Raw genomic sequence first — 25,988 nt, 5'->3', positions numbered from 1 at the left:
AAATATATTGTTGTTTATTTAAATGTTTTTTGTCCGCATTCCTTTCATAGACACAGATCCAGCAAACGAACTGTATATGTAAATTTATATGGGAAATGTCATCAATCGTCATTTCCCAGCCAACTGGACTTTTTTTCTATCATACGGTAGATATATGTAGAAATATTTTATTCAAACATAAACATTATTTTCACTATTTTGTACCTCGTACGAAGCGATCAACAATGATAGGGTGTCTTTTTATCAGCTGTTATTACTAACGTCACAACAAACTAAAAATTAAATAACATGATAAGTTTTTTGAAGATATTTAAATTCGATTTCTATAATAACGTGAGCTAATCAAAACGAAATGAGAAATGAATTTAATCGGAAGGTTTTCTAATTCAGTTAGTGAATAAGTGTATTAAACAATATAGGTTACGTGCTTGTAAGAATTTTTTATAAAAAAACCGCATATTAAGTATGATATGGTCTCGTACACTTTCGAACAATAATTCGTAATAATGCGCGCTCAGCTCTATAATCCACGAAACTATATATTTTATGATCTATATAATTCCAACACAAAAATGATTTACCTGGAATCAATATGATTATCCTCAAGGTGATGTTTTAAGGATTGTTTTGATGTATATTTCTTGTCACAGTGTGTACAAGCAAACAACTGTCGTTCTTCCAGCGCCAAATGAACATTCTTGTGTTTTCTAAGATTGCTGATATGTAGTGTTTGAAAACTACATATGGCACATTTATAGACATTTTTCTGTAATTCCTTCACCCTAATAAATTATTTTTTAAACATCTTGTAACTAAAGCATACAGGGTGAGTTTTCTTCGATGTTCTCTATGGGTACCTCGGAAACTACTGGAGATAGAGAGTCGGTTAAATGGGGAAAGAATTGCAGTTTTGTAGGGTTTTGTGAAGTTCATGGCTTATTAGATATTTTGAAAAAAACAAATTTCGGCCATTTTTAAAAATTGTCCCTCATTCCATTATAATATATTTTAGACAAAAGGTTTTCAGATAAAAGTTGTAGATAATCACATCCTTAATGAGATTGTGTTCTCCACATAGACAAACAAATAAAAAGAGACTGGCAAATTAAATGGCAAAGAGAGGGACGTTAAATGGCAAAGAGAGGGACGTTCCCGTAGCCTGCCGTCACAAAACATCCCCCTTTAGAACTTTTTCTTTAATGGCCATAAGCGGGAGTAAAAGCCCAACCGCCCGAACAAACACTAGAGGCGCCACCGGTCATCAAATGGTGTAAAAATTGCGAAAATTTAATCATCTAATTTTGACACAAGGGGTCGCGCTTAACTTTTTAAATTTTAATTCAATATTCATTGTTTTCAAACTATATTATTAGACTTTGTTGTATTTTATGAATGTATAAATGTTTTCTTAGTATAAAGTTGCATTATAGTAATTTGAATTATATTACATACATATTTAAGATTCAAATATTATGACATTATGTCAGTTGCCGTCCATGTCATCTTGATAACAAAAAGTTAGTTATTGTCTCTGTTATTGTCAAAAGTAGTTAAAATCGTGTTAAAATATTAAAATTTACAAGTTATAATGATATATTTTATATTATTTCAACAACAAACACATAATAGTACAGCGTAATGTTGATATGCAGGTCCAAAACAAAAAGTGCCGTTATATTTTTCAGTTTTCGTTGTCACCTGAGGAAGTTTCAGTGATTTTAGTGTTGTCGGATATTTTTATTTGTGAAATAGAAATATTGCGTTTGGATTGCAAAACTAAAAGTGGAAGTTTTATTTTATTACAATGTAAGTAAGCGTTTGTCCATTTTATATTTTACTTTTTTCATACCTACGACAAATATACATATATTGAAATTTTATAAATCGTTTTATTTAAAAAATGTTAGAAAACAAGCTTGTAATCCTGTAATTGACATAATTGTTATGTAATATATTCCATTTAAATGTAATATATTACTTTACAATTTAAAAAATGTAAATTTAAAAAATATATTAAAAATATATTATACAGGCATTAATTGAAATTTTTTGAGTGCGAACAAACACGAGAGGGGCGCTTTATTATTTACTTTCATTTCTTAACATGACGAAGGTCTAAAAGGGGATGTTTTATGCCTGCCGTAGCGCAACTCAGAACCATAGATAAAAGAAAATAATCTACCATTAAGATAGATATGAAACTTAATAGTAAAATTTTAGGTCAAAGCGCCCCCCGTGTTCTTAGTAGAGACTACGTTTAACCCAGCGCCTTCGCCTTTTCTGCTGTAAATGTTTTTTATATTTATATTTGAATTCAAAGGATTTATTTTTAAAGTTACACTGATATATTAGTAATCAGAGTAGCTTTAATAAAACATAAGAATATATATATATATATATATATATATATATATATATATATATATATATATATATATATATATATATATATATATATTTTACAGTTTATTAAAAATAAATTTTGACTACAAGGTAGAAAGTAAATCACAATATTTGATAAAACTTATAAGTATACCATTTTTACATTTAATAAATAATAAAACTATTTCTGACTATGATATTTAAAATTTAGATAGATAGAAAATTAAAAAACATACCGGTATTTGCAGACGCAGGCCCAAATTCAATAAAAACCAAAATTTTTCCTGCGAAAATCGGGATTTTTTCACTAAAAAGGTATTTTTTGATTTATCAGCAACCATTGTCAAGTTGACAATATACAGGGTGTTTTCTAATTAGTCTAAAAAAATTGTGGTGTGATTCCTCATGTGTTCTTAAAACAATTTTTATATAACCATTAGGTCTAAATTGGGTCTAAAGTACTTCCTTTCTGATCTACAGGGTGTTAAAAATTTTAAAAAATGAATTTTTTGCTTAACATAATAAAAATAAATGGTACACCACTGCTTTTTTAAAGAAAATATATTTTTTTCTTGACTGGCCATCCTTTTTCAACAAAATTGATCTTTTGAGTTTTTCTTGTTCATCAAACGGTTGTCGAGAAACAAATAAATATACTTATTAAGAGCCCGCCTTAAGCCGTTTTCTAACGATTTTTTATTTTTTAGATTAATTAGGAAACACCCTGTATATGCATATCACAGGCAACCAAATAAACTAGTAACCTCTAAAAATTATTTTTCCCACCACTAGCGACATACCGTGTTTTTAGTGAGTACTAAATTATTTTATCAAAATTTCACCATATAAGTTTCCAGGCAATGCTCAGAACGCAAAATTTCGTTCTATTTATGGTGATCTGCGCATTGCGTCTATTGGGCCTACTATCTCATTCTAATTTAACAAGAGAGAAAGAAGCAGCCATATAAAACGTAATTTCTAAATAGAAATTAGAACAATCGCCTTTCGTTTTCGTTATCATGACAACCAAGATGACATCATGACAATTCGTCATGTTTGTTAATTTTTCTTTTGGTGATTTACTTTTTTTTCTAAACTTTCCAGTTTATTGACTTATGAATATGGATAGGGAACAAATTCCTTTGTTCCATATAGGTATTTATATTTTGTTACTTATAATTGTAGGTTATACTATTTGTTATTTTATTTGCTGCAGGAGCCAGTATCATCTATATGTATTGGTGCCCCCTTTCTCTGATAGATATGTTAAAGACACCCGGTAAAATAAAAGAAAGTGGTTATATTTATCTTCTTATTAAGAAAAAAGTAGAAGTAGTAGTGTCAAAAATATTTCGAACCTCTCTTAACATAACAAATTAATACAATTAATTTTTTTCATTTTTTGGGTAGGTAGTTTATAGCTGGTTTATAGTAAACAGAAACTTTATTAATATACCTATTTTACTTTTGTTTTAGGATTAAAACTGGACTTGAAAATGGTTCAGGATCATGATTCTCGTAAAGCCTTCTTTGCTTGGATATTCACAAAATTAGATTTTTAATGCCCTTAAAAAATTGGCCGATTGTTTCCTGCAATAGTCAGTTCTTCTGCATTTAAAATTGGTAGGTAGGTGGAATAAACACTGTTATTTTTTGTTATTATATTATAAAAAGTTTATTTATTTTTATGTATAAATAAATATGTTTATAAAACAGTACAATTTTTGCTTTTTTTATAATTTCCCTTATAATAGTAGCAAATTTTCGTATAAACTGATTTATTCCCTACACCACGTTCTCTTTACGTGGTATAGGGAATAAATCAATTTAAGTGAAAATTTTCAGTTTCAGAATGAAAGAATACTACTAATAATGGCTAATTTAAATTTTCCGCCCGCCAGAATGTGCGATAATGTCTTACGATACGTTTTATACCTATCTCTTTCTGTTTCATATAAAACACACATAATAAAGAAAGATAGGAATAAAGACGTACGTCCTGCCATGGTCCTGCTAATTGGTTTCAAAATTGTTATTCTGAGTTGCGCTACGGGAACGCGGTCCCCCTCTTTACCATGGGATTTGTCAGTCTCTTTTTATTTGTTTGTCTATGGTTTGGTTTGGTTTGGTCATTTTTGACATACGACACAAACACAATATGTTTTTTTAAATGGAAACTATAGTTGGCCTTGACTTCATAAAAACCGCCATTTTTTAAGCATTTCAGCGATATAAGCTGTAATATGTTTTTTTTTTCGAAAAAATTACTTTTGAATTACTCAGTCTTTTTTAGACTTACATTCACGAACACTAAAGTTAGTTATTGTCTCTTGAAAGTAAAAAAGCATCTATGAAAAAAAAAACTTTTGAAAGTAAAAAAGCATCTATGTACTGTTTGACCAGCGGATCTGAAGCTACGGAAGGAATGCGAGAAAAAAAAATCGATATTGCCACGTTTATCTATAAAATTGCAAAATTGCCAGACATGAACTATAAATTTAACATATTTTTATTATATATAATGTGTTTAGCATATATTCTGACGTATATTACTAAGGAATTTTAACGTAGTTCATATTGTTCGATATGTTTTATTTAATAACTTATTTCTTTCATTCTGTATAATCTGCTTATTATAAAAGTTGAAGATTTTTCAACGATATCATTGGCAAACCGGCATCACCGCGCATGGCCGTCTATTCATCGAACCTGATTGGCGAGAGTACGTCACAAGATTTGTTACCACGCGGTTGCCATGGCTTTTACGCCTTTCCTATTCGCTTGCTTTATCCCCAACTTCACGGTCTCTTCTGAAAAGAGTAGGAATATTGAATACTATTGAAATATCCAGTGGCGGTGTCATTTTTTTGATCATTATTACTTTATTTCATTATTTTATACCGGTTATCCTAAACTTTATTCCTATATTTTTCGTATATTTGATAGTTAAGTTGTGTTTTATTGTTTTGTTATCTTGTTATAATGTTTTTCGTTCGTAGTTTTTAATTATTAATATCCAGTTTGATCATATATTTGTGTTTTGAAAATGAATAAATCTGTTAAGGGTAAGACGCTACATAGTCAGACAAGAGAAATAATAGCTAATTTATATAGGTAAATTAATAATAACGTGGATGAAATCTCATTTGGTTTATTTCCTTCTGTTCATAATAGGGCTTGCGATGAAGAAGCTACAGAGAATTCGCTTAAGTTGCCGCTTAAACGTAAACTTGAGCGGATATTTCTTTATACCGGAGTTAGCGTATCGGCTATAAAAAAATTCACACAGAAGATAAAAAAGGCTGAAAACTAACCCCGATAAAATGATATCCAGCTCTGGAAAGAAACGACCACGTGAGACTGCTGTCGAAAAGCTCGACGACTTTTTCGAAGTGGTCAGGAATTTGATAAATAGATTTTATCTCGAATTCAAACTCGTTCTCAAAAGAAACGCTTAGGGGGTTATGAAAATCAAATGAATTTTTTTGGCGTAAATGTCAAAATAACAGATAAGTATTAATGGAGCGGCCCATTATATTGCAGAGAGAGAGATATAAATATATACGCGAAATTAGAAAATATAGCCAAGTATTATCTATTTGGATGAAACATATGGGTAGCCAATGACCTAACCTTTAAAAACTGCTGGCGGAGCGATACCATATATCTGGTGTAATAGGCAATATTGGATCTACTGGTGAGTAAAATTATGTTTTGTTTGCGCTTCCAAAGTTAACTATTTTCAAGATTTTTTTTTGCTGGAAATAGTTATATCTAAAATTATGTATTATAGAAAAAATATAGTTAGTACAGATATATAAATAAATATACCTCAAGACTCAGTCTTGATCATCTGCTGATGGCAGACATCGTTAGCGAAACGTGCGTCCAGTGTAAAATTAAAAGTGTTTTGGTGTATTGTACTGATTTAGTGTTCTATTTTGCTGTGTAACACCAACCCCCAGCTGTAATTATTTCTTCTATTATATTAACAACACAATAATAAAATGATTCAAAATATTTAAGGGAGCTTTAATCAAAGCTTTTAGTGTTTATCTGCTAACTCAACAGTAACGATTCAAACAGCATAAAGTTTTTTGAAAACAAATATTAATCTGAGTATTATATTTATGATACACATTATTTTCATATAACACCGTACGCCCATGCCTATTTTATGAATGAAATTGGGCGTGTTTTGTTTACAACTGCGTTCCCCTGCCGATGCCCCGTAGCTACAGATCCGTTGGTCACACTATAGGTATAATGGTGGGTTCATACAGCCAAATAAAATAAAATAAGAATAAAATAAAATAAGAAATAAGGAATTCTTATTTGTGTGCGTTCATACAGTCAAATAAAATAAAATAAGAAATATATATTTGCTCATGCGCAGTACGATGAGGCTGGATAAAAGTTAACTTTTACGATTGTTTATAGTAATTTTACCATTTATAGTATATTTATTTATTCGTTGCCTACTATATTATACATTTTACTTATGTGAAATTATAAAATAAATTAAATCCAAACTGAAAATATTTGTAGGTTAGAATTAAGCGTGCGCAAAGCCGTTTTCACATAAAATAAAACAAGAAGTTAAAAGATAAAGACTTCTTATTTTATTTGTTATTTTATTTGGCTGTATGAACGCATGTACGGTATCCCATATAACCAACTTTCTTATTTTATTTTATTTTATTCTTATTTTATTTTATTTGGCTGTATGAACCCACCATAATTCAATGACATCGAAATAAATTAGACCCGGCGACTCACATTTTGGCGAAATCCATCATTGCCTTAGAAAATTGCATGTATGCCAAATTTTCACTTCGACCGCATTTAAAAGGAAATCTTACCTACGTATACGTACGGGGATAGCAAACCCACATTGTAAACCAGGGATTCCAAATATAGATTACGTCGTAGAATACTTTAAACCGACAATAATTAAAGGTAGCCAACGGTAATCACCAACTACTCACAATCAGCATTAGCCGTTAGTTAAATCTTCTGTAATTATAATTTTTAAATTTTAAGAAATTTAACATAAAACAATCGACAACGTCGCAACGCCAGCTGATGCCGAAAACGTACGCATTTTACTATCTTCACTCCTAAATTTAGGCAGCCAACAAAACATCCAGTTCGAATTCGTTCATAAATTGTTTTACGGCGTTGCCAATGTGTTGTCGTTTTTCGAAATGTTTTACGAGGTGATTTCCAGATATTTTAGTGTTTTGTGGTATTATTTTTAGTGATTTTATTGAGAAACAATAAGACAATGGTGCGAACTTGCTTAATTTGCAAAAATAGAGACGATTTAAACCTAGAAGTTTGATTTCGAAGGTGAGTAAGGCTATGTTACATCAGTGCGGTGCCGAAAGGTAAAATAGGAAAAAATCTTTGGAAAAGTAAATCACACAGTTTTGGAATGTACCGTTAATAAGTAACGAACCATTACGTTAAGTTAGTTTCGTCACGTTTGGTTTTATTGAATATTTCGTCAGGTTTGGTTTTATTAAATATTTTGTTCATAATATTTAAATATTATTAAAACCAAGTATACAAAAAATGCGAATATTAATTTGTTGAAAAAATATAAAAAAAAATTAAAGATGTCATAATTACGAAAAATGTTCAATAGTGAAATACCATATGATTGAAAAAAAAACGGCGTCAGCGATGGATGTGAAATGAAAATCGCTGTCTTTTTATATGTAAAATTATATGGGGAATGTCATCGATGTTCATTTCTAAGCCAACTGGGCGCCTTTTTTCGATCATACTGATTGTTATTAGGATTTTTAGTTATTAAATATGATTTTTTAAGTGTAAAATCAAAATAGATTTATATAATGATTGAAAAAAAGTTAAGGGATTGAAAAAGATAAGGGGTTGGATATTACATACTAAATACCGAATGATCGAAAAAAAAACGGCGTCAGAGACTGCTGAGAATAACAATCGAATATAATTTTGGCGAGTTTTATTTCTAGATGTCGTTTATTAAAAATTGACATAAAACTTGTCAAAAACTAATACTAATTATAGAAAAATTATAAAAGGATAGAACGTTTCCAGAAACACAAATCGATATCCAAAAATTTTTTTTTCGAATTTATACTACACCATTTAAAAATCAAATACAACCATAAGGCCTACTACTGCCACTAAGTGCTATTAAAAAATAAACAGTAGGGGTCATGACATATAACCTCGCCAAAATTATCACCGATTGTCGTTTATGACGCCGTTTTTTTTTTCGATGGTATAATTTTTGTGGTAATAGAGGAATGTATTTTTTGTTTTGTTTATTAAGACTAAAAAGATTTATATGTATAGTTTAAAAGATGAATGCGTCTTTGATATTTTTTTAAAGCATTACTTATTTTTTGTTTGGCAATTTCTAATGAAAAGTTAATTATTTATTCAGTACAAGGTCCCGATTATCCGCGAAGAAACTGAGCCAGAAATAAGTAAATATTTTAGAAATTTTCTTTTGTTTAACAAAGATCTTTATTATTGTTGTTATATAGTAATATTTTTACACCTAATATAAAATTGCAATTAGTCACGACAGTTTTAAAATATTCTCATTTTCCACCGTGCGTTGCTTCAATCAAAATAATAACCATTCATTCAAATAAATGATTTATAAAAGTCGTTTTCGGCTCGTATTCATTGAATGTTTGATGGATTATATTACTACTGCAGCAATTTACAGACATTACTATGGAAATGTGCATATCATAATATTTCAATTAGTTATTTTCGTATAGAAGTCATTGGAGTATGTATTTTCGTAATTTTTAAAAATTTAAAATGTATTTTGGCAAGTAGTATTTTCAAAATTTGAAGAGCCATCGAGCACAACAATATATTGTATCCAAAAATCATATTTACGAGAATATAATATTAAATTATATATTACAATCAAAGTAACTACGCCACTGGCACACATTCTCAAGATCTCTGAACAGCGTTGCCATTCTCTCGGGAATCCTTATTTTACGATCAGCCCGTCTTGTTCCTACTCGCATAGAACAAGAAACGAATGTCTGATTCTGATCTTTTTCTTTTTATGAATGAAATGCCGGGTCTACTTTATTTAGAGGTCATTGGTATAATTCTTGACAAGAATAAATTTACCTGGAATCAATATGATTGTTATCAAGGTGGAATTCTAACGCTTTTTCTGACATATATTATATTTGTTGTTGCAGTGTGCAAAAGGAAACAACTGGCGTTCTTCCGGTGCCAAGTGAACTTTCTTGTGATGGCTCAATGTTGTGTTTGGAAGCTACATGTGGAACATCTATATACCTTTTACCGCGGTTCCTTCACCCTAATAAAATGAAATTTAATTATTACAGTCTCATAAAAGTCGTAACTCTATTGATTAAATATATAACCTTACATATACTCTCATTCTACCATTGCTATAATTCGCAGAAGATTAGAATTGAATTAACAAAGGATTTTTGTTAAAAAATTAGAATAGAATCAGATTATGAAAGAATTTACAGATGTATAGAACAGTTATAGTATAGATGTATAGTATGATATAAAAAACGGCGTCAAAGATAGTTTGGAAATGAAGATCGCTGGCATTTTATATTATGTAAAATTATATGGAGAATATCATCGACCACACTGCGGCTGTCCCAAGGAAAAACACAGGATATGCATTTTTTTTCTAAATATTTTGGTAATTATTGGAAAAACTGGAAATCGTCTGATTTGCACAAACATTTGTATACGCCCTATTTTGAGGTCGAAGATTACGAATCTGAACTTTTTTTCTGGCGGTCTCTTACCTGTGTCTCTACCGTTTTTCAGAAAAACGAAAAATTATTTCAACATCGAATTTTCCTTAATTTCTCATACTTTTAAGGGTTTCTAGCATATTCTATCAGTTTCTAGCTATTTTGTTAGGTATTCAATAAACAATGATGTTTTTGCTATTTTCCTCTATTTTCTGTTACTTTTTTAACCAATTCTATACCTTTGTCTATACATAGAAGAAAATTTGCTAAAATAAATTTGTAAACAATCTGAAAATGTTGGGTTATGTGTTTCTGGCATTTAAAGCAACGTTGCCAATGCTAAACCTAAATTTAGCATGTTTTTTTCGCTCATTCTGGGATTAGGAAAGGCGGTCGCCAGAGAAGAACGGCTTCCAAGCTTCTTCCCATAATTGCTACCGTATGATCGAGAAAAAACGGCGTCAACGATGGCTATGAAATGAAGATCGCTGTCATTTTATATGTAAATTTGTATGGGAAATGTCATCGATCGTCATTTCCCAGCCAACTGGACGCCGTTTTTTTTCGATCATACTGTATTTTACCAACGAGATCTGACATCTGTAGAGGTGGGAATTCTAGTTCCTTGGGAGGAACTAGGTTCTTAGTTCTAGTTCCTCCAGAGGAATAGTTCCTTGAACTAGGTCCTTATTTCACAATAGTTCTCGACTAACATTGACATCCCCTTTGCTTGCTAATGGATTTCGTTTTGTCAGAACTATTCACAGTTTACTATTCAAAATTATACAGATCATTATAATTTTTATAATGTACGAAATATAAGAAGACGTGTAATTGCATATGTTAAAAACATATAGGTAAGTTTTATAGCAGATAAAAAAAATTAAAGAAACTCGAATCAGAGTTTAAAAATTATATCACAAATCAATTGGAGGAAATAATACGAAAAATTTACGAAAAAATGAATTTTTCCTCACTTCAAGCTTTTTGTTTTTGTCTAAAAATTCAGAATATCTACTTCGCGGTTTATAAGATTTCTTAATTTTAGGGACCTAAAGTAAAACATTCCCATAAAATATTTAAAAAACAAAGTAAAAATCAAAAACAGTATCCACGACAAGTTTCTGTGGTAATTACGCCGCGCCGGCTGTGGCAATAAACAAGGCCGAATCCATCGTCGTCGCCTTGTATTATATCTCGGATCTGCCGACTGAATAGATTCCCGTGAACTAGTCTTTTAATAGTTCCTCTATGTCCGGATCCGATAACATACGGCTGGTACTCCCCACGCCTGCCTAGCATCAATCGCGCTGGCTAATCCATACGTAAACTAGTCTTTTATTTAGTTCCTCTAGTTCCTTTAGGTCCGGATCCGATAACATACGGCATACGACTGGTACTCCCCACTCCGGCCTAGCATCGATCGCGCTGGCCCGATCCGTTCGTACGTAAACTAGTCTTTTATTTAGTTTAGTTCCTCTAGGTCCGGATCCGATAACGTACGGCTGGCACTCCCCACTCCTGCCTACCATCGGGCTACGCGCGCTAGCCGATCCCTTGTATCATGGCCGATCCGTCGCCGTCGCATATTATTCTATATCGGTCACAGTCTCGATCCCGGAACAGGTCCTGAGGAACTAGTTCTTTGAGAAACCAGGAACTAGTTCCTTTCATTCCGGGGTCGGAATAGTTCGTTGGAACGAACTACACACCTCTAGACATCTGACCTTTGCTTATAGCGTGATTTGATTGCATCTTGATTGCATTGGTTTTACTATTCAAAGGTTTTACTCTTTTTGGTTGGATTGGTTTAGTTATTTGGCGAGTTGGTTACAAGTTGGTTAGCGTGGTTATTTGGAGGGTGTTAATTCATTGGTTAGTTGGTTATCTGGTGGGGTTGGTTGGTTTTTACTAATTTATATTTGTTTTTTATATTTTTTTACCAGTGTCGAGGTTAGTTGCGTTGGTTAAGTTGGTTTTTTTGGTGGGGTAGGGTCTTGGGATGGTTTTTGGGGTAGGGTGGGGTGGATAGCGTTGGTTAGTCCTTTGAAAGATCCCAAAGATGTCGCCCTTGGTCGCCGCTCTGCTGTGTTGTCTTTCGTACGCTGACCAATAAAAACCAAGTAAATTTTGTTGGTGCCGTACTTGTGCCGTAGGTCTGTAAACTGTAAAGATGTTTATATGCCTACAGGGAACCGGGAGCTGTGATGAAGTGGCAGAGATCGAGATATGGTTACCCATCTCTACACATAACCTTTTAAGTAGTTCTTTTGAATTAGTTCCATAATGTAATTAGTTCGTTCATATCAAATATGTCTTTTAAAGGTTTAGGTTAATTTCTTTTGTAAATATCATTTATCTTTAGTGATATCTTATTTTTTAATAATCTCTTTGATTAAATATAATATATTCTTGATACACAATAAAGTGATAAACTTCAAGATTTCGGGTATTTTTTTAGTAAAATTATAGATATTTGAAATAATGGACGAGGAACAGGAAAAAGTCCTTAAAAATATAGGTATCTTTTACATTAAATTATTACTGGAAATTTGATTTAAAATATTTTTTTACAGACCAGAAAAAGAAAAAACGACGAAGATTTAGAAAATCAAAAATAAGAGATTCCGATAAGGATGTAGCTAGTATAAGCAGATATTTTAATAATTTATCAACTGGTACGATTATAATAATTAAATTATGAAAAGTGATAACAGTTTTGATTTAAGGGAAATTAGAAAGTTTAATGATACAATCCACTGTTCATGATGATGGGCAAGAAACTGACAATAAATCCAATATCACTTTTCAGTTTGATATTTATCCTGTACAAAACAAGTTGAAATATTGTTACTTTAAGCAGCGAAATAGACGACAGAAATATATAAATTTAAAGTCATATTTAGGTTCTGACAAGACTTATATTTTTGTAACTAAAATCTTTTTAAATCAATATAATAGTCAAGTTGAGCAAATATTGGAGGATAATACATCAGAGGTAACACTAATAAGATTATTTATAATAATTATGACAAGTAGAAAAGTAGAAACAATTAAATTTTCCATTTAGGTTGGTAAAAATGTTAAAAATATGGATAATAAGTCGGGTCGTAGTATAAAAAAAGAAAAACATAAACATAAGAAAACAGGGAGAAGAAAACTTAGTGAAGGTAAATTTCCCAGTTATTTAAAAGAGGAAGAAGTCTTAGAAGGTAGTGTGTTAAGTGTGATCTAAAATTCTTATGATTTTATTCAATTTTTGCCTCTGTAGGTTTACAAAATGGAAACTTAGTTAAAGGATTTTTAAGAATAAATCCTAAATCTGCACACAACGCTTATGTTAGCAATAAAGACAGTTCCATATCAGATTATTATATAAAATCGCTTATTGATAGAAACAGGGCATTAGAAGGAGATGAAGTTGTGTTAAAAGTAAAACCTAAAATATATTGGGAAGAGGGACAAATAACTGCTACTGTTGTTTACATATTGAATAAGGTAAGATTAGAATTTATTCTGTATGTATAGAAATACCATATGATCGAAAAAAAATGGCGTCCAGTTGGCTTGGAAATGACGATTGATGACATTTCCAATATAATTTTACATATAAAATAACAGCGATCTTCATTTCATAGCCATCGCTGACGACCTTTTTTAGTTTTGTACAGTATTACAGATAAAGTCTACATCGTAGAGGTATATAATATGTTTTTTTTTAATTAACTGATTTTTATCAAACTTGACTTTGGCGTTAATTTTTGCTTGAGAACTAATTAAAAATGGCATAATAAAATTTAACCTGTAACTTTGTTAATTCTAAAGCTTGATTTTCATGCATCCGTTGTCCGACGATGCGATGATACAATATTAATTTTATTGGTTGAATTTAAAGGCCTCGATTGGTTAGAAAGGGTTAACCAATTGAAGCCTTTAAATTCAACCAATAAAATTAATATCGTATCATCGTAACGTCGGACAACGGATGCATGAAAATCAAGTTTAATTGCCTTTTCTAATTATTATTTTAAGTTATTTTACATATAATTTTGGTTTATTTATTTTAGGTGCACTCTAGAGTAGCTGTAGGAAACATAAAGCCAATAAAAGATAATAACGAATTTGCTGCTTTTTTTCCTAGAGATAAACGTTTGCCTTCTATGGATATACCTTCTACATGTTGGCCAAATGGATTTTTAAATAAACCTGATTTATATGCCAATGTTTTATTTTCTGTTAGAATGACAGAATGGAGCATACCAAGCTATGCAATAGGTACGACCTTTGTATCTGTAGTAGATAATGTTATTCTTTTTTTTTTATTCCCGAATGAAAAAATATTTGACGTGACATTTAGCGTTCACTTCACAGAGCATCACGCGAACAGTTATTGATTTTAACGATCACTCCTTGTACCTGCTCAAGTCATCGTCGGCCAAACTCATTTTTCTTAACATTTAAAGGCACCCAGGGGCCTTATTCTGTATAGTGATGAAGCTTTGGAACAGGATCTGTTATTTTCGAAACAGGTTTGTTTTGGAACTGGCTTGGAACAGGTTTATGTGCTATCCTATACCAGTTCCAACTGTTCCAGCTGTTTCAAAACACTGCAACTTAAATTAAATAATTAAGGAAATAAATTCTTGGAATTGTGGTTTAAATTATGTTATCTACTATATTTGTGATACTAGATTCTTAATAGTGTATTTTTCAAAATGAGATAATTATAAATTATATTGCATTTGGCAACATCGCCAGTACTTTTTTTTGATGGTAAGAAATTCTCTACACCTATTCTGTTTACATTAAAAAAAAACTCTGCGTAAAAAATGTATACATACCGACAAAGAAACCGCTTGTTATGATAAAGGCGACGACCTTTTTTATAGGCATGATAATTTTCGAAATAGGTTTAAGGAATTCACTTTAAATTTTTTTGTTTTGGCTAATTACAGTTGAGGGATGGAACCTTTGGTGTTAAACAGCAAAATAAAAACACTAAATCACCACAATACACCAAAACACTTTTACTTTTACACTGGACGCGCGTTTCGCTAACCATGTTAGCATCATCAGCAGATGATTATAAACTAAAGTACAATCTACAAGTTGAGCGTTTATATACTCGCCCAGTGGGCACCGAGTGGGCGTGGCAAAAACTAGCCAACCGAGTCAGAGCCAACTGAGCGTAACAGTTAGATTTCCGCCACTAGAGTAGTAGGAACAAAGAACTTGAAGGAATTGGACCGTTGTCTCTGTTCATACTATCTTTACATTTATTAATTCTGATGCTTTCATATGCATCTAATTGCCTGTAATTTGAGACTTATTTTATTAATTTTAAATTATTAAGATCTATACCATGTTCTTTATCAACAATATGTTCGGCAACGCAAGATTTATCCGGTCTACCATATCTTATCTGAGCTAAATGTTCTTTAAATCTAGTTAATATTGATCTTCTAGTTTGCCCAACATATTTCTGATTACAATCTTTACAAGAAATTTCATAAATACCCGACCTTTCCAGTGGAGGTGTTTTATCCTTTGTATTGCCTAATAATTGTTGTAATTTATTATTAGCACTATACACAAGTTTATAATTGACATTCTTAAAAATTACTTTTAGACCACAGGATAACTCTCTATCAAACGGTATCGAAAAATATTTAGACGTATCTTCCTCCACTTGAAAAGTCGAATTTTCAGGAAATCATTAAGCTATACCTACGTTTTCTAATTAATTTATCAACTAGTGAAGGAGAATATCCATTACACTCAGCTACATTCCTAATGTAATCTCTTTCTATTTCATTTCTTTCGTTGGAAAGTGGGAAACTAAGTAATCTATGAACTAAGAAATTTAAACTAGCCATTTTATGTTCAACACTATGATGTGATTCATTAGGAATATATCAGCGTGTGGTATTTTTCCTATAGATATCAAATTCCACGCAATTATTAGTATTTCTAATAACTAATACATCTAGAAATGGTAATCTGTCGTTGTTCTCAATTTCATGCGTAAATTTAATGGAAGGAAAACGATTATTTAACTTAGAAATAAAATTATCTATGGTGTCTCAATGTGTGTCAAAAACAACAAAAATATCATCCACATACCTAACCCATACTCTTGGAAAATACTTAAACTGATTCTTAGCTTCCACTTCAAACCTGCTCATGAATAAATTAGCCAAAAATGGAGACAATGGATTACCCATTGCTGTACCTTCCCGCTGTTCAAAAAAGTTGTTATTAAATTGAAAACAGTTTTGTTTCATACATAACGATGTAAGCTCAATATATTCAATCACAGTTTTGTTGTCGAGACCATTTGCGTTCAGTAATTCCTTCAAATAGCCTAAAGTATGTGGAATTGGAGCACTTGGGAACAACGAAGATACATCAAAGGAGACCAAAATTTCACCTTCATGCAATGTTATATCTTTAATTTTGTTAATGAATTCAATATTATTTTTAACTGAGAAAGAAGGTTCATGATCAGGTAAATTTTCGAACTCCCTTGATAACCATTTTGCCAAATTATAAGTCGGAGAACCTACAGCCGAAACAATTGGGCGCATAGACTTGTCCGGCTTATGAATTTTTGGCAAAGCATACAATTTTGGTAATGAGGGATTGGATACTTGCAATTTCCTCTTTAAAGAAAGATCAATAAGGGTGTTACATTCTTTTAGAGTTTTTTTAACGTCTGCTACCATCTTAGACAAGGGATTCTTTTTCAAATTTATGTAGGGGCCATTATCGATTAAGTTGTTAACCTTATCATAATAGTCTTTTTTATCTAATATAACAACCTTATTTCCCTTATCAGCTTTTAGATAGAAACAATCTTTGTTACGCAAACTCTTGACAATATTGTGCTCTTTGTTAGATTTTAATGAATTACTTGAAACAATATTTTTTGATAACTGATTTCTACAAGCCTCTCTTGCAAATACTTTAGAAGCCTCGGGCAAGTGCTGAATAGCAGTTTCAACACCAACGACGATTTCCTCCAAAGCGCTACCAGAGTTGGGCAATGCATACTTTAAACCTTTGTTTAATAAACTGAGCTCTTGTTTATCAAAAGTCTGCGAAGAAAGATTTTCCACTATGTTTATGTCTCTTTGGAAAACATGTTTTTTTAGAGCTTTTAATTTTTAAACTTACTATTCAAAATGGACATTTTTTAACAAATTTTGAATTGATAACCACAAACATATTTCTCTGAAAGAGACACCAACATTCATACTCTACATTAGTTAGCTTATAAGTAAGTTTTTTGTAAAGTCCATAGGCTTCAATTTCAAGCCTACTTCGTTTACTATACAGAAATTTGATTTCTAAATCAAGCCATTTTTGTTTTGCAATTTTCTCTACCTTATCACTAACGTTACTTTTCGGAATATCAACTTTAATAAAACTAGGATAAACTAAATTTTGGCTAATTCGTGCTACCGAATTATTATCTAGAGTTACTTGGTGCAGTTCAATCATCATTATTAAGCGGGAATTGTTTTAACCGATCGCCGAAGAAGACTTAGTGCAAACAAATTAAAACAATTGTTATTAAACGTTAACAATTTCTTCCAAGATTCTTTGTGTTAATTTATAATTAGATGTTATAATACTATTTTGCTTGTCGGTACTCTTTGAGCAAACCAAAATAATTTTAGTCTATCTCTGTTATTATTTGTTTAGTTGTTAATTTAGGGTATAAATATTTATAGGTCTGTTGAATTTTTATTATTACAAGAATACAGTAGCGGCTCGTGACCATTAGAACTGATGAGGCGACGCAAACGCGGATGAAAAAAAGACGGGGGGGGTCGAAGCTGCAACAAGTTTTTTTTGTTCCTTTTTTCATCAATAAACGATTTTTCCTAACATATTATATCATTATATAACATTTTTGAAAGGTGGGCGTTTTCTAAAAGTGCATCTCTAAATTAATGTGGACATGTTTTTGGAAAGTCGAACTAAGTAAACCTAAAGAGTTTTGAATGTGGTTCTTTGACGAATCGTGCAGTTTGACAGACCGAGAAAATTTTTTTAAGTCTATGTACCCATCAGTTGTCCAAACATTTTTTGATTTGCCTAGCAACAAACATGGCCAACAAAATAAGCGCTGTTTAAAATAACTACCGTAAAGCCAGGAATGAACCGAGTACCACGAACTCTGAAATGAACGCGCATATTTTCGGCCCCCCTTTTTATTTTTTTATTTATCATTTGTTATAACACTTATCTGGGGAGTAGGTCTGTTTCCCTGTAAGACCTCTCGGTTCTCATCTTCCTGTCTTCTGGAAAACGGGGTTTCACGACATGGGACATCACAATGTCATGTACAGGATTCATTTTAAAGTCTGATTATTACAAAATAAATCACTAAACTCTGAATTACGGCTAGATCACACTACTTGCTACTCACAAAAGCATAAAACAAACCGACCGAACAGACGTGACGTTTAGTAATTCCCCGAAATATCTAAAGTTAAATATTTTGACCAGTATTGCGTGGATGCCAAGAGTTCATATTATTCACATTTATTCTATATACTATATACTCTTCGATATACGATATTATTTCCATAATTATTGATGGGGTATTTCGTGAAGATCAGTTAATAGATTAATTTTAATTACAAAGAGCATTATAATATTGCATTATCCAGCCATATCAAGCACGAACTATTTTTGAACTTAACAATCAAGTTTGTAAAGAATGGATTTTTTTCATGAATCTGGCAACAGCGTTGCATTTAAGCGATTTGGCTGTCGCCTCTGCAGCAGCTAATTTCACGCTTTCCCTCCGCTTCCCCGACCCACTGATTTCAATGTGTGACGTTTTAGTTCATTGATAAAAAGAGGTCGGCAGAGGCGGCAAAAATTACGCCTCAGGAACGTAGAACGAAAAGATGCATTGTAGTCCAGTTAAAACAGAAACGATATGGCGCGATCGGTTGGTTTAGACCGGTCGAAAAGTAAAAAACTTGGTATATTTTAATAAAATTATTCAATATTAATATTGCTATATTATAAATATACGATTAGCTGGAAATAAATTTGTGTACTACTAAAGGCTAGAATTTCGAGGTGAGGCGGCGCCTCAGTTGCCTCACCTGACGGGCCGCCACTGCAAGAATAGATTTTGATTTGTGTACTATCTAGGACTTTAAGTTTAATATCTAGGAATGTAAGTTGTTTTTATTTTATATATGTATTTTGCTATTTTACATATATAAAATAGTAAATATTAGATATTCTTTTCTTTTTGTATTTTTAAATATTGATTTCCTATTTAAAATTTATAATAAAAAATTAGTTGAATTTTAATTAAATATATCAAATATCGGCAACGCTGCGAAAACCGTCACCTTTGTTTTTTTACGTCTATGCACTATATTAGTGCACTCGCACTCAATATCGATAATATAATGCCAAGCGACCGCGTCGCTAAAGCGATATACTACCTCGTTTCTCAACTGAAACTAGTTCTTTTTACTTAACTGTTCCAAGTCCCAAACTGTTCCACGAGCACTAGCGAAACCGATATACGACCTCGATTATCAACTCAAACCAGTTCTTTTTACTTAATTTTTTAAACAGTTCCAAGTTCCTAACTGTTCCAAACCCTAAACTGTTTCAGGTCCCAACCTGAACAGTGGGACTTGGAACAGTTTGAGACTTGGAACAGTTTAGGGTTTGGAACAGTTAGGAACTTGGAACTGTTTGAAAAAGTTAAGTAAAAAGAACTAGTTTTGAGTTGATAATCGAGGTCGTATATCGGTTTCGCTAGTCTATCTAAAGTTTAGCGGACGCGACCGTTCAGGTGTTATCTGTTATCGGGATACAGGGGCGTAAAAAACAATTATTATATATTATTATTATTTAAAATAATTAATTAAAATTCAACTAAATTTTTATTATAAATTTTAAATTTATAATAATTTTTTTTTAATATTTTATTTTTTTAATGTAAACAGAAACAGAATAGGTAAGGAACATTTTTTATTAAAAAAAAATGCTGGCGATTTTGCCAAATGCAATATAATTATTGCATTATAGTTTTTTTTTGAAAAATACAGTGTAAGAACAGTCGGTTATTGTTTTCTATTATAAATATAGTAGATATTAAAAAAAATTAAACTCTTCCAAGAATTGACTTTTTAAGCATATAACAAAATTATAAATCTATATTTATTCATTAGTGCTTATACAGGGTGGGTCTTAAATAAGTGCACATATTTTTAGGGACGTAAGGGGTATTGAAGCGATACATATAGCCTAGCTTACCCAAAAGTCAACCTCACCTTCACGTGGTGCACCCTGTTTTCACAAACGAGGCTCTGACGTCCGAGTATAGGCGGTATAACGCTATACAACCCTCAGACCTACCATCGTTCTGGGGAAGAGGAGAAGTAGACTACTCCTACCCGGCCGAGAACGTAGCACAAGGGAACTATCGTCTCAGTCCTCACTGTGCCATAGTTATCCCGTGCTACAGTTGCAGCCAAACTGTGCGGCAGCGTAACCGTCACAGTTTAACCCTTTTACGCAGCTAACACTCATCAAAGATGGAACGTTCGAGTGGGACAAAATCATCGTCCGGAGGTAAAATACCCCCTCGATCGGATCTCCGGGAGGGGGTGCCTACTCGAGCGTATCATCGGAGAATTAAGCAGCGTCAATGTTTCACGTTTGCGGCGTGGAACGTCCGCACTCTCCTGGACAGGACAAACTCTAATCGACCAGAAAGAAGAACTGCTCTGGTCTCACAGGAACTCCACCGGCTAAGTATAGATGTTGCCGCTCTTAGCGAAACTCTTAGCAGATAAGGTAGTCTCACTGAGGAGCATTACACCTTCTTTTGGAAGGGTCGCCCTGCCACACACAGTAGAATTCATGGCGTAGGCATTGCTGTCAAAAACGAAATCGCCACCAGTTTAACAGAAGTGCCCATTGGAGTCTCCGAACGTCTCATGACTCTAAGGTACTCCATATCAGATAAAACCTACGTCAATATCATTAGTGCCTACGCTCCACCCTAGCCGCTAAGGTTGAGGAAAAGGATAAATTTTACCAAGATCTACAAAATGTTCTCCAACGAATTCCAAAGCAGGAGCGAATCATCTTGCTAAGTGACTTTAATGCACGTGTCGGTAATCAGCAAGAAATATGGCCAGACGTATTGGGAACACATGGAATGGGAAACGTAAATATCAATGGTGAACGCTTGCTAACAACATGCACAGATTACAACCTTTGCATCGCCAATACATGGTTCAAGCTGAAAGACAAGTTTAAAGGTACCTGGAAACATCCCAGATCAGGCCACTGGCATCAATTAGACCACGTCATCGTTCGAAGGAAGCATCTGAAAGATGTCAGACTTACAAAAGCCAGAATAGATGCCGAATGTGGTACTGACCACCGACTTATAGTTTCGAAAATGAAACTTCAATTAAAACCCAAACATCCACACTGCAAAAAGCAAAACAATATGACCAGATTAAACGTACGGAGTCTAACGAACAACGACACCGCCAACGCCCTCCGGGAAGCCATCAGAGAAGCACTTCCACCGATAACCTCAATCTCCGAAGCTGAACAAGGCTGGACACAATTGAGGGATGCGATTTATAATACCAGCGAAGAAATACTGGGAAAATCCAACAAAAAGAAACAACCAGGCTGGTTTAACGAAAATCAACCACATATACAGGCTTTGTTGGAAGAAAAGCACATCAAGCAGTCACTGCAAATCCACACAATCCAAGGCTGGTGGACAACTTTAAAGCAGCCAACAACACGCTTCGAAGAAACCTGCGCCAACTAAAGGATAACTGGTGGTCACAAAAAGCAAATCAGATTCAAGAATACGCCGCGCATCACGACTATCGTAAATTCTTCGAGGCTGTAAAAGAAGTATACGGCCCAACTAAGAACGTAAGCTGCCCAATCAAGGCACAAAACGGTGAACTTCTAAAAGAGGAAGAGCAAATCAGAAATCGCTGGAAAGAGCAACCAAGACAATATCCCCAATATGGAAGCACTAAACACAATACCTCAGTATAACAGCATTGATGTATTAGATATCCCAATAACGGAACAGGAAATAAGGGCCTCCATAAAACAACTTAAAAACAACAAATCGGCTGGCTGTGACGCGATTCCAGCGGAAATCTATAAGTCTGCAAGCAAAGAACTTATTGGTCATCTTAAGGCCTGCACCCACATATAGAAAAAATCCTCCCAGAATCGCAAATGGGCTTTCGCACCAACCGCGGTACAGTTGATTCCATATTTTCCGTCCGCCAACTACAGGAAAAAGTAAAGGAACAGCAGAGTAAACTTTATGTTGCATTCATCGACCTAACGAAAGCCTTCGACTCTGTAAACAGAGATGCACTTTGGGCAATTATGCAAAAGTTCGGAGTGCCCAACAAATTTCTTAGTGTGTGTAAAAGCCTCCATAACAACAAGTCGAGAGTGTCACATCATGGATCACTGAGCGATCCCTTCCTGACAAATACAGGAGTTAGGCAGGGATGTGTTCTAGCTCCTCTCCTATTCAACATATTCATGGCAGCGCTCTCTATTATAGTGGACAGCAAACTGCAGGAGAGAGGAATGGGTATTAGATACAGGTATGACTCGGTCTGTTCAACATAAAAAGACTCAGGGCAAAAACACGTATAAAATTCATCACAGAACTCCAATACGCTGATGACTGCGCTCTAGTTGCAAATACGTTACTACAATTACAGGAAATGCTGAACACATATACCTGAGCATACGAGACTTTGGGCCTTAAACTGAACATCGATAAAACAAAAATCATGCGCACTCCCGCGGAAAATCATAACAGCGCTACAAAAATCGGAGAAGAACTATTGGAATATGTATTGGAATTTAATTACCTGGGCAGTTTGATTTCGGAAAAGGCGAATATCGACTCTGAAATTCAGCACAAAATCAGCAGCGCCTCAAGAGCATTCTGGAAATTAAAAGACAGGGTTTTCTACAATCATGACTTGAGCACAAAAACGAAACTTGCAGCGTATCGAGCAGTAATAATCCCCACCATGTTATATGGAAGCGAAACCTGGGCGCCGTACCGCCGGCACACGAGCGCATTAAACAAGTTGCAACAAAGACACCTTAGACAACTTTTAAGAATCAAATGGTACCATCATGTCTCAAACGTATCAGTCCTTAAAAAAGCAAGCTGCGAGAGCGCTGAAGTCATGATTACTAAATCTCGCTTAAGATGGGCTGGCCACGTATGCAGGATGCAAGAAACCCGCCTACCGAAATCTCTTCTTTACGGTGAACTTGTAGAGGGTAAGAGGAAACCGGGTGGACAACTTAAAAGATACAAGGATGTTGTTCATGAAAACTTAAAGGGGATAAGTATGCAGCATCAGTGGGAGGAAGCGCGCACAATAGAACGCAATGGAGGAGAATTGTAAATTCAGTTAATAACGACAACCAAAAACTAAAGAGGCAACAAAGTAATGAGATTTTTGAATGTCCGGAGTGCGGAAGAGAGATAACATCACGTATCGGGCTTTTCAGTCACAGAAAAGCTCATGACAGGAAACGCCTTGCGTAACCATCTTTTGATGCGTGTCAAATACTCGTCAGCGAGTAATGGCAGTAGTAGTAGTATATTTTTAGGGGTGGTATATTTCGATTCTCATGAGTTTTTTTCGGGAAAACATGCTTTTGAAAAGTTTATATTTTTCGAAAATTTGATAGTTTTTTTTAATTTTTAGTTAAAAAAACATTATATCTTGGTAATATAGCAACATAGATAGTAGATTAAATTTAGAGAAAACAGAAAAATCTCTAGTAGTTCTCATTATTTAAGCAAATAATATTCTTTTATATAAATTTAAAAAGAAAAATAGAAACCGAATCAGAATGACGCAAGTACGGTATTAATTTTCGTTTTGGAACAGTTTGGAACTGGAACAGGTTTCTTGGTACAGGTATCTTTTGCAATTGGAACAGCTTGTACCTGTTATTAAAAAATCGCTGTTCCGGCCATGACTAATTCTGTAACTATTTTACCGATCGATTCCGTAGAATTTGTTCGGTTGTGATGACATTTTCGATTCTGTAGCGCGTTAAGCTGTTCTCTAGCTCAGAACCGAACGGAAAAACACGGAATCTCTACCGAATCCCCGATTCGCGTACCGGGAACTCTAATCGTCCGTTAAGGTGAGTTTATATGTATCCGTAATGCGTCGTCCGTCGTTCCGTCACTCCAATCATATTTAAGTATGATTTGTCATTTTTCAAATAAACCAAAAACCAATAAAATTTCATAAAACCAACGACGGACAACGCATTACGGATGCATGTAAACCCAGGCTATCCGTTGATACGATGATCCGATGGCGCTCTGATTGGTCATAGCGTTTTCGCGCCACTTTTCATCCGTAATTTTTTACGCCAGCCACCAACGGAGAAAGATCGTACGATAACGGACGTTTTGACATTTTTTTGACAAATTTAATCTAACCTTAATAAAAATATAATAGTACAAGAGCTAGGAACGTCGGGAAAACGAGAATTTTAAGACAGCTGGTTCTTTAATATATTTTTTGCTATGCTCTCCTGACCAACGGGCACGTCTGGCTGCCGGTAAACTACTACGGTTCACTACTGCGCATTACAACTGTATGGGTATCCTATTTTCGTGTGTTTTATAGGATTTCCCGTTTATGAGTCGAAATACAATAATGCGATTTTAACATTACTTTGCTACTTTTTTATAAAATTAAATATGCTACGCATATATTTGTCCTAGCCTCCTTAGTTCCTGAAGTGCAGCGCGAATTTGTGAGGCGCAGTAGTAAACAGATGTTGAATACAGATATAATGCGCAGTAGTGAACGCAACGTCTACCGGTAGCCAGACGGTCCGCACTCTGTTCAGGAGAGCATAACAAAAGATATATTAAAGATCTAGCCTTCTTAAAATTCTCCCTCAAAAACGTTGCTAGCTCTTAGAATATAAGTAAAACAGCGAAATTGTTATGGAAATGAAAATATACAGTGACACCTATCATGTCCCAAACGTGTTCTATAGGGTTCCGATCGGCCTATAGGGTTCAGATCGCGAAATTACGGTAAAAACAACCCTTTGATAACCCTGTATAATAAGCCAAATATTGAAGTTTACAAAACAAAAATTGAGTTCACGAATTAAAGTTGATACAATTATATATATAGTCTGTAAAACGAATAACTTTGAATTTGACAGTTCCCGCGGGCTTTTCTAGTGTTAATTTTATTAGGTTAGCAACTTGCGGCCATGCTGACGCAATGCCGTCTCTAATAGAACAGCCTAGGAACGAGATTTATGACGTCACACTAGTTAGATACTACAGATTAATAACTATGTTGTAGAATACATGGAAAACATAATTATTCCTCGATTTGTTGGTTTGTATTTTAAAAATGATATAGTTATACATAATTTACAGTTAATAAATACAATATATATATATATATATATATATATATATATATATATATATATATATATATATATATATATATATATATATATATATATATATATATATATTAATAAATACTTTGGCAGATAAACTATGAACCATACAAATGCAGCAAATGTTTTACATATGACTGAAATCGTACTCCATAGTCAATGTAGATAGTTTTTGTGTTAAGAATAATAATTTAAAAAAATATGTGGTCATCTTTTGACAAATTTATATTAGTTTATTAATTGCAGTAAATATTATAATATATAAATAAATTTTGTGAATGCAAATAATAATACATCACT

At 33.2% G+C, this 25,988-nt stretch overlaps 2 protein-coding genes across 5 annotated transcripts in view; one reads left to right on the top strand and one right to left on the bottom strand.

The window, feature by feature from the left end:
- The window catches only part of LOC115874934 (oocyte zinc finger protein XlCOF26-like), a 30,871-nt gene extending 20,415 nt beyond the window's left edge, over positions 1 to 10,456 (bottom strand). For 3 of the 4 annotated variants that reach the window (XM_030890236.1, XM_030890239.1, XM_030890238.1), the window contains exons 1-3: positions 10,206 to 10,456; positions 9,538 to 9,733; positions 582 to 782 (exon numbers count right to left, since the gene is read on the bottom strand). In XM_030890236.1, coding sequence (XP_030746096.1) covers positions 582 to 782; positions 9,538 to 9,590 — 254 coding nt within the window. In that variant the 5' untranslated portion in view covers positions 9,591 to 9,733; positions 10,206 to 10,456. The remainder of the gene's footprint in view (positions 1 to 581; positions 783 to 9,537; positions 9,734 to 10,205) is intronic. The other variant, XM_030890237.1, reaches the window with a different exon arrangement.
- A 2,015-nt stretch (positions 10,457 to 12,471) lies between these two features.
- LOC115874889 (DIS3-like exonuclease 2) overlaps positions 12,472 to 25,988 on the top strand; it is an 89,173-nt gene continuing 75,656 nt past the window's right edge. Inside the window, exons 1-6 of the mRNA XM_030890189.1 lie at positions 12,472 to 12,675; positions 12,731 to 12,832; positions 12,884 to 13,152; positions 13,225 to 13,366; positions 13,426 to 13,652; positions 14,222 to 14,429. Coding sequence (XP_030746049.1) covers positions 12,639 to 12,675; positions 12,731 to 12,832; positions 12,884 to 13,152; positions 13,225 to 13,366; positions 13,426 to 13,652; positions 14,222 to 14,429 — 985 coding nt within the window. The 5' untranslated portion in view covers positions 12,472 to 12,638. The remainder of the gene's footprint in view (positions 12,676 to 12,730; positions 12,833 to 12,883; positions 13,153 to 13,224; positions 13,367 to 13,425; positions 13,653 to 14,221; positions 14,430 to 25,988) is intronic.

Source organism: Sitophilus oryzae, unplaced genomic scaffold, assembly GCF_002938485.1.
Source record: "Sitophilus oryzae breed Bouriz unplaced genomic scaffold, Soryzae_2.0 scaffold_1307_pilon_pilon, whole genome shotgun sequence".
Lineage (NCBI taxonomy): Eukaryota > Metazoa > Arthropoda > Insecta > Coleoptera > Curculionidae > Sitophilus > Sitophilus oryzae.
The sequence above is the reverse complement of the archived record's forward strand: the minus strand, read 5'-3'. Positions and strand labels throughout refer to the sequence as shown.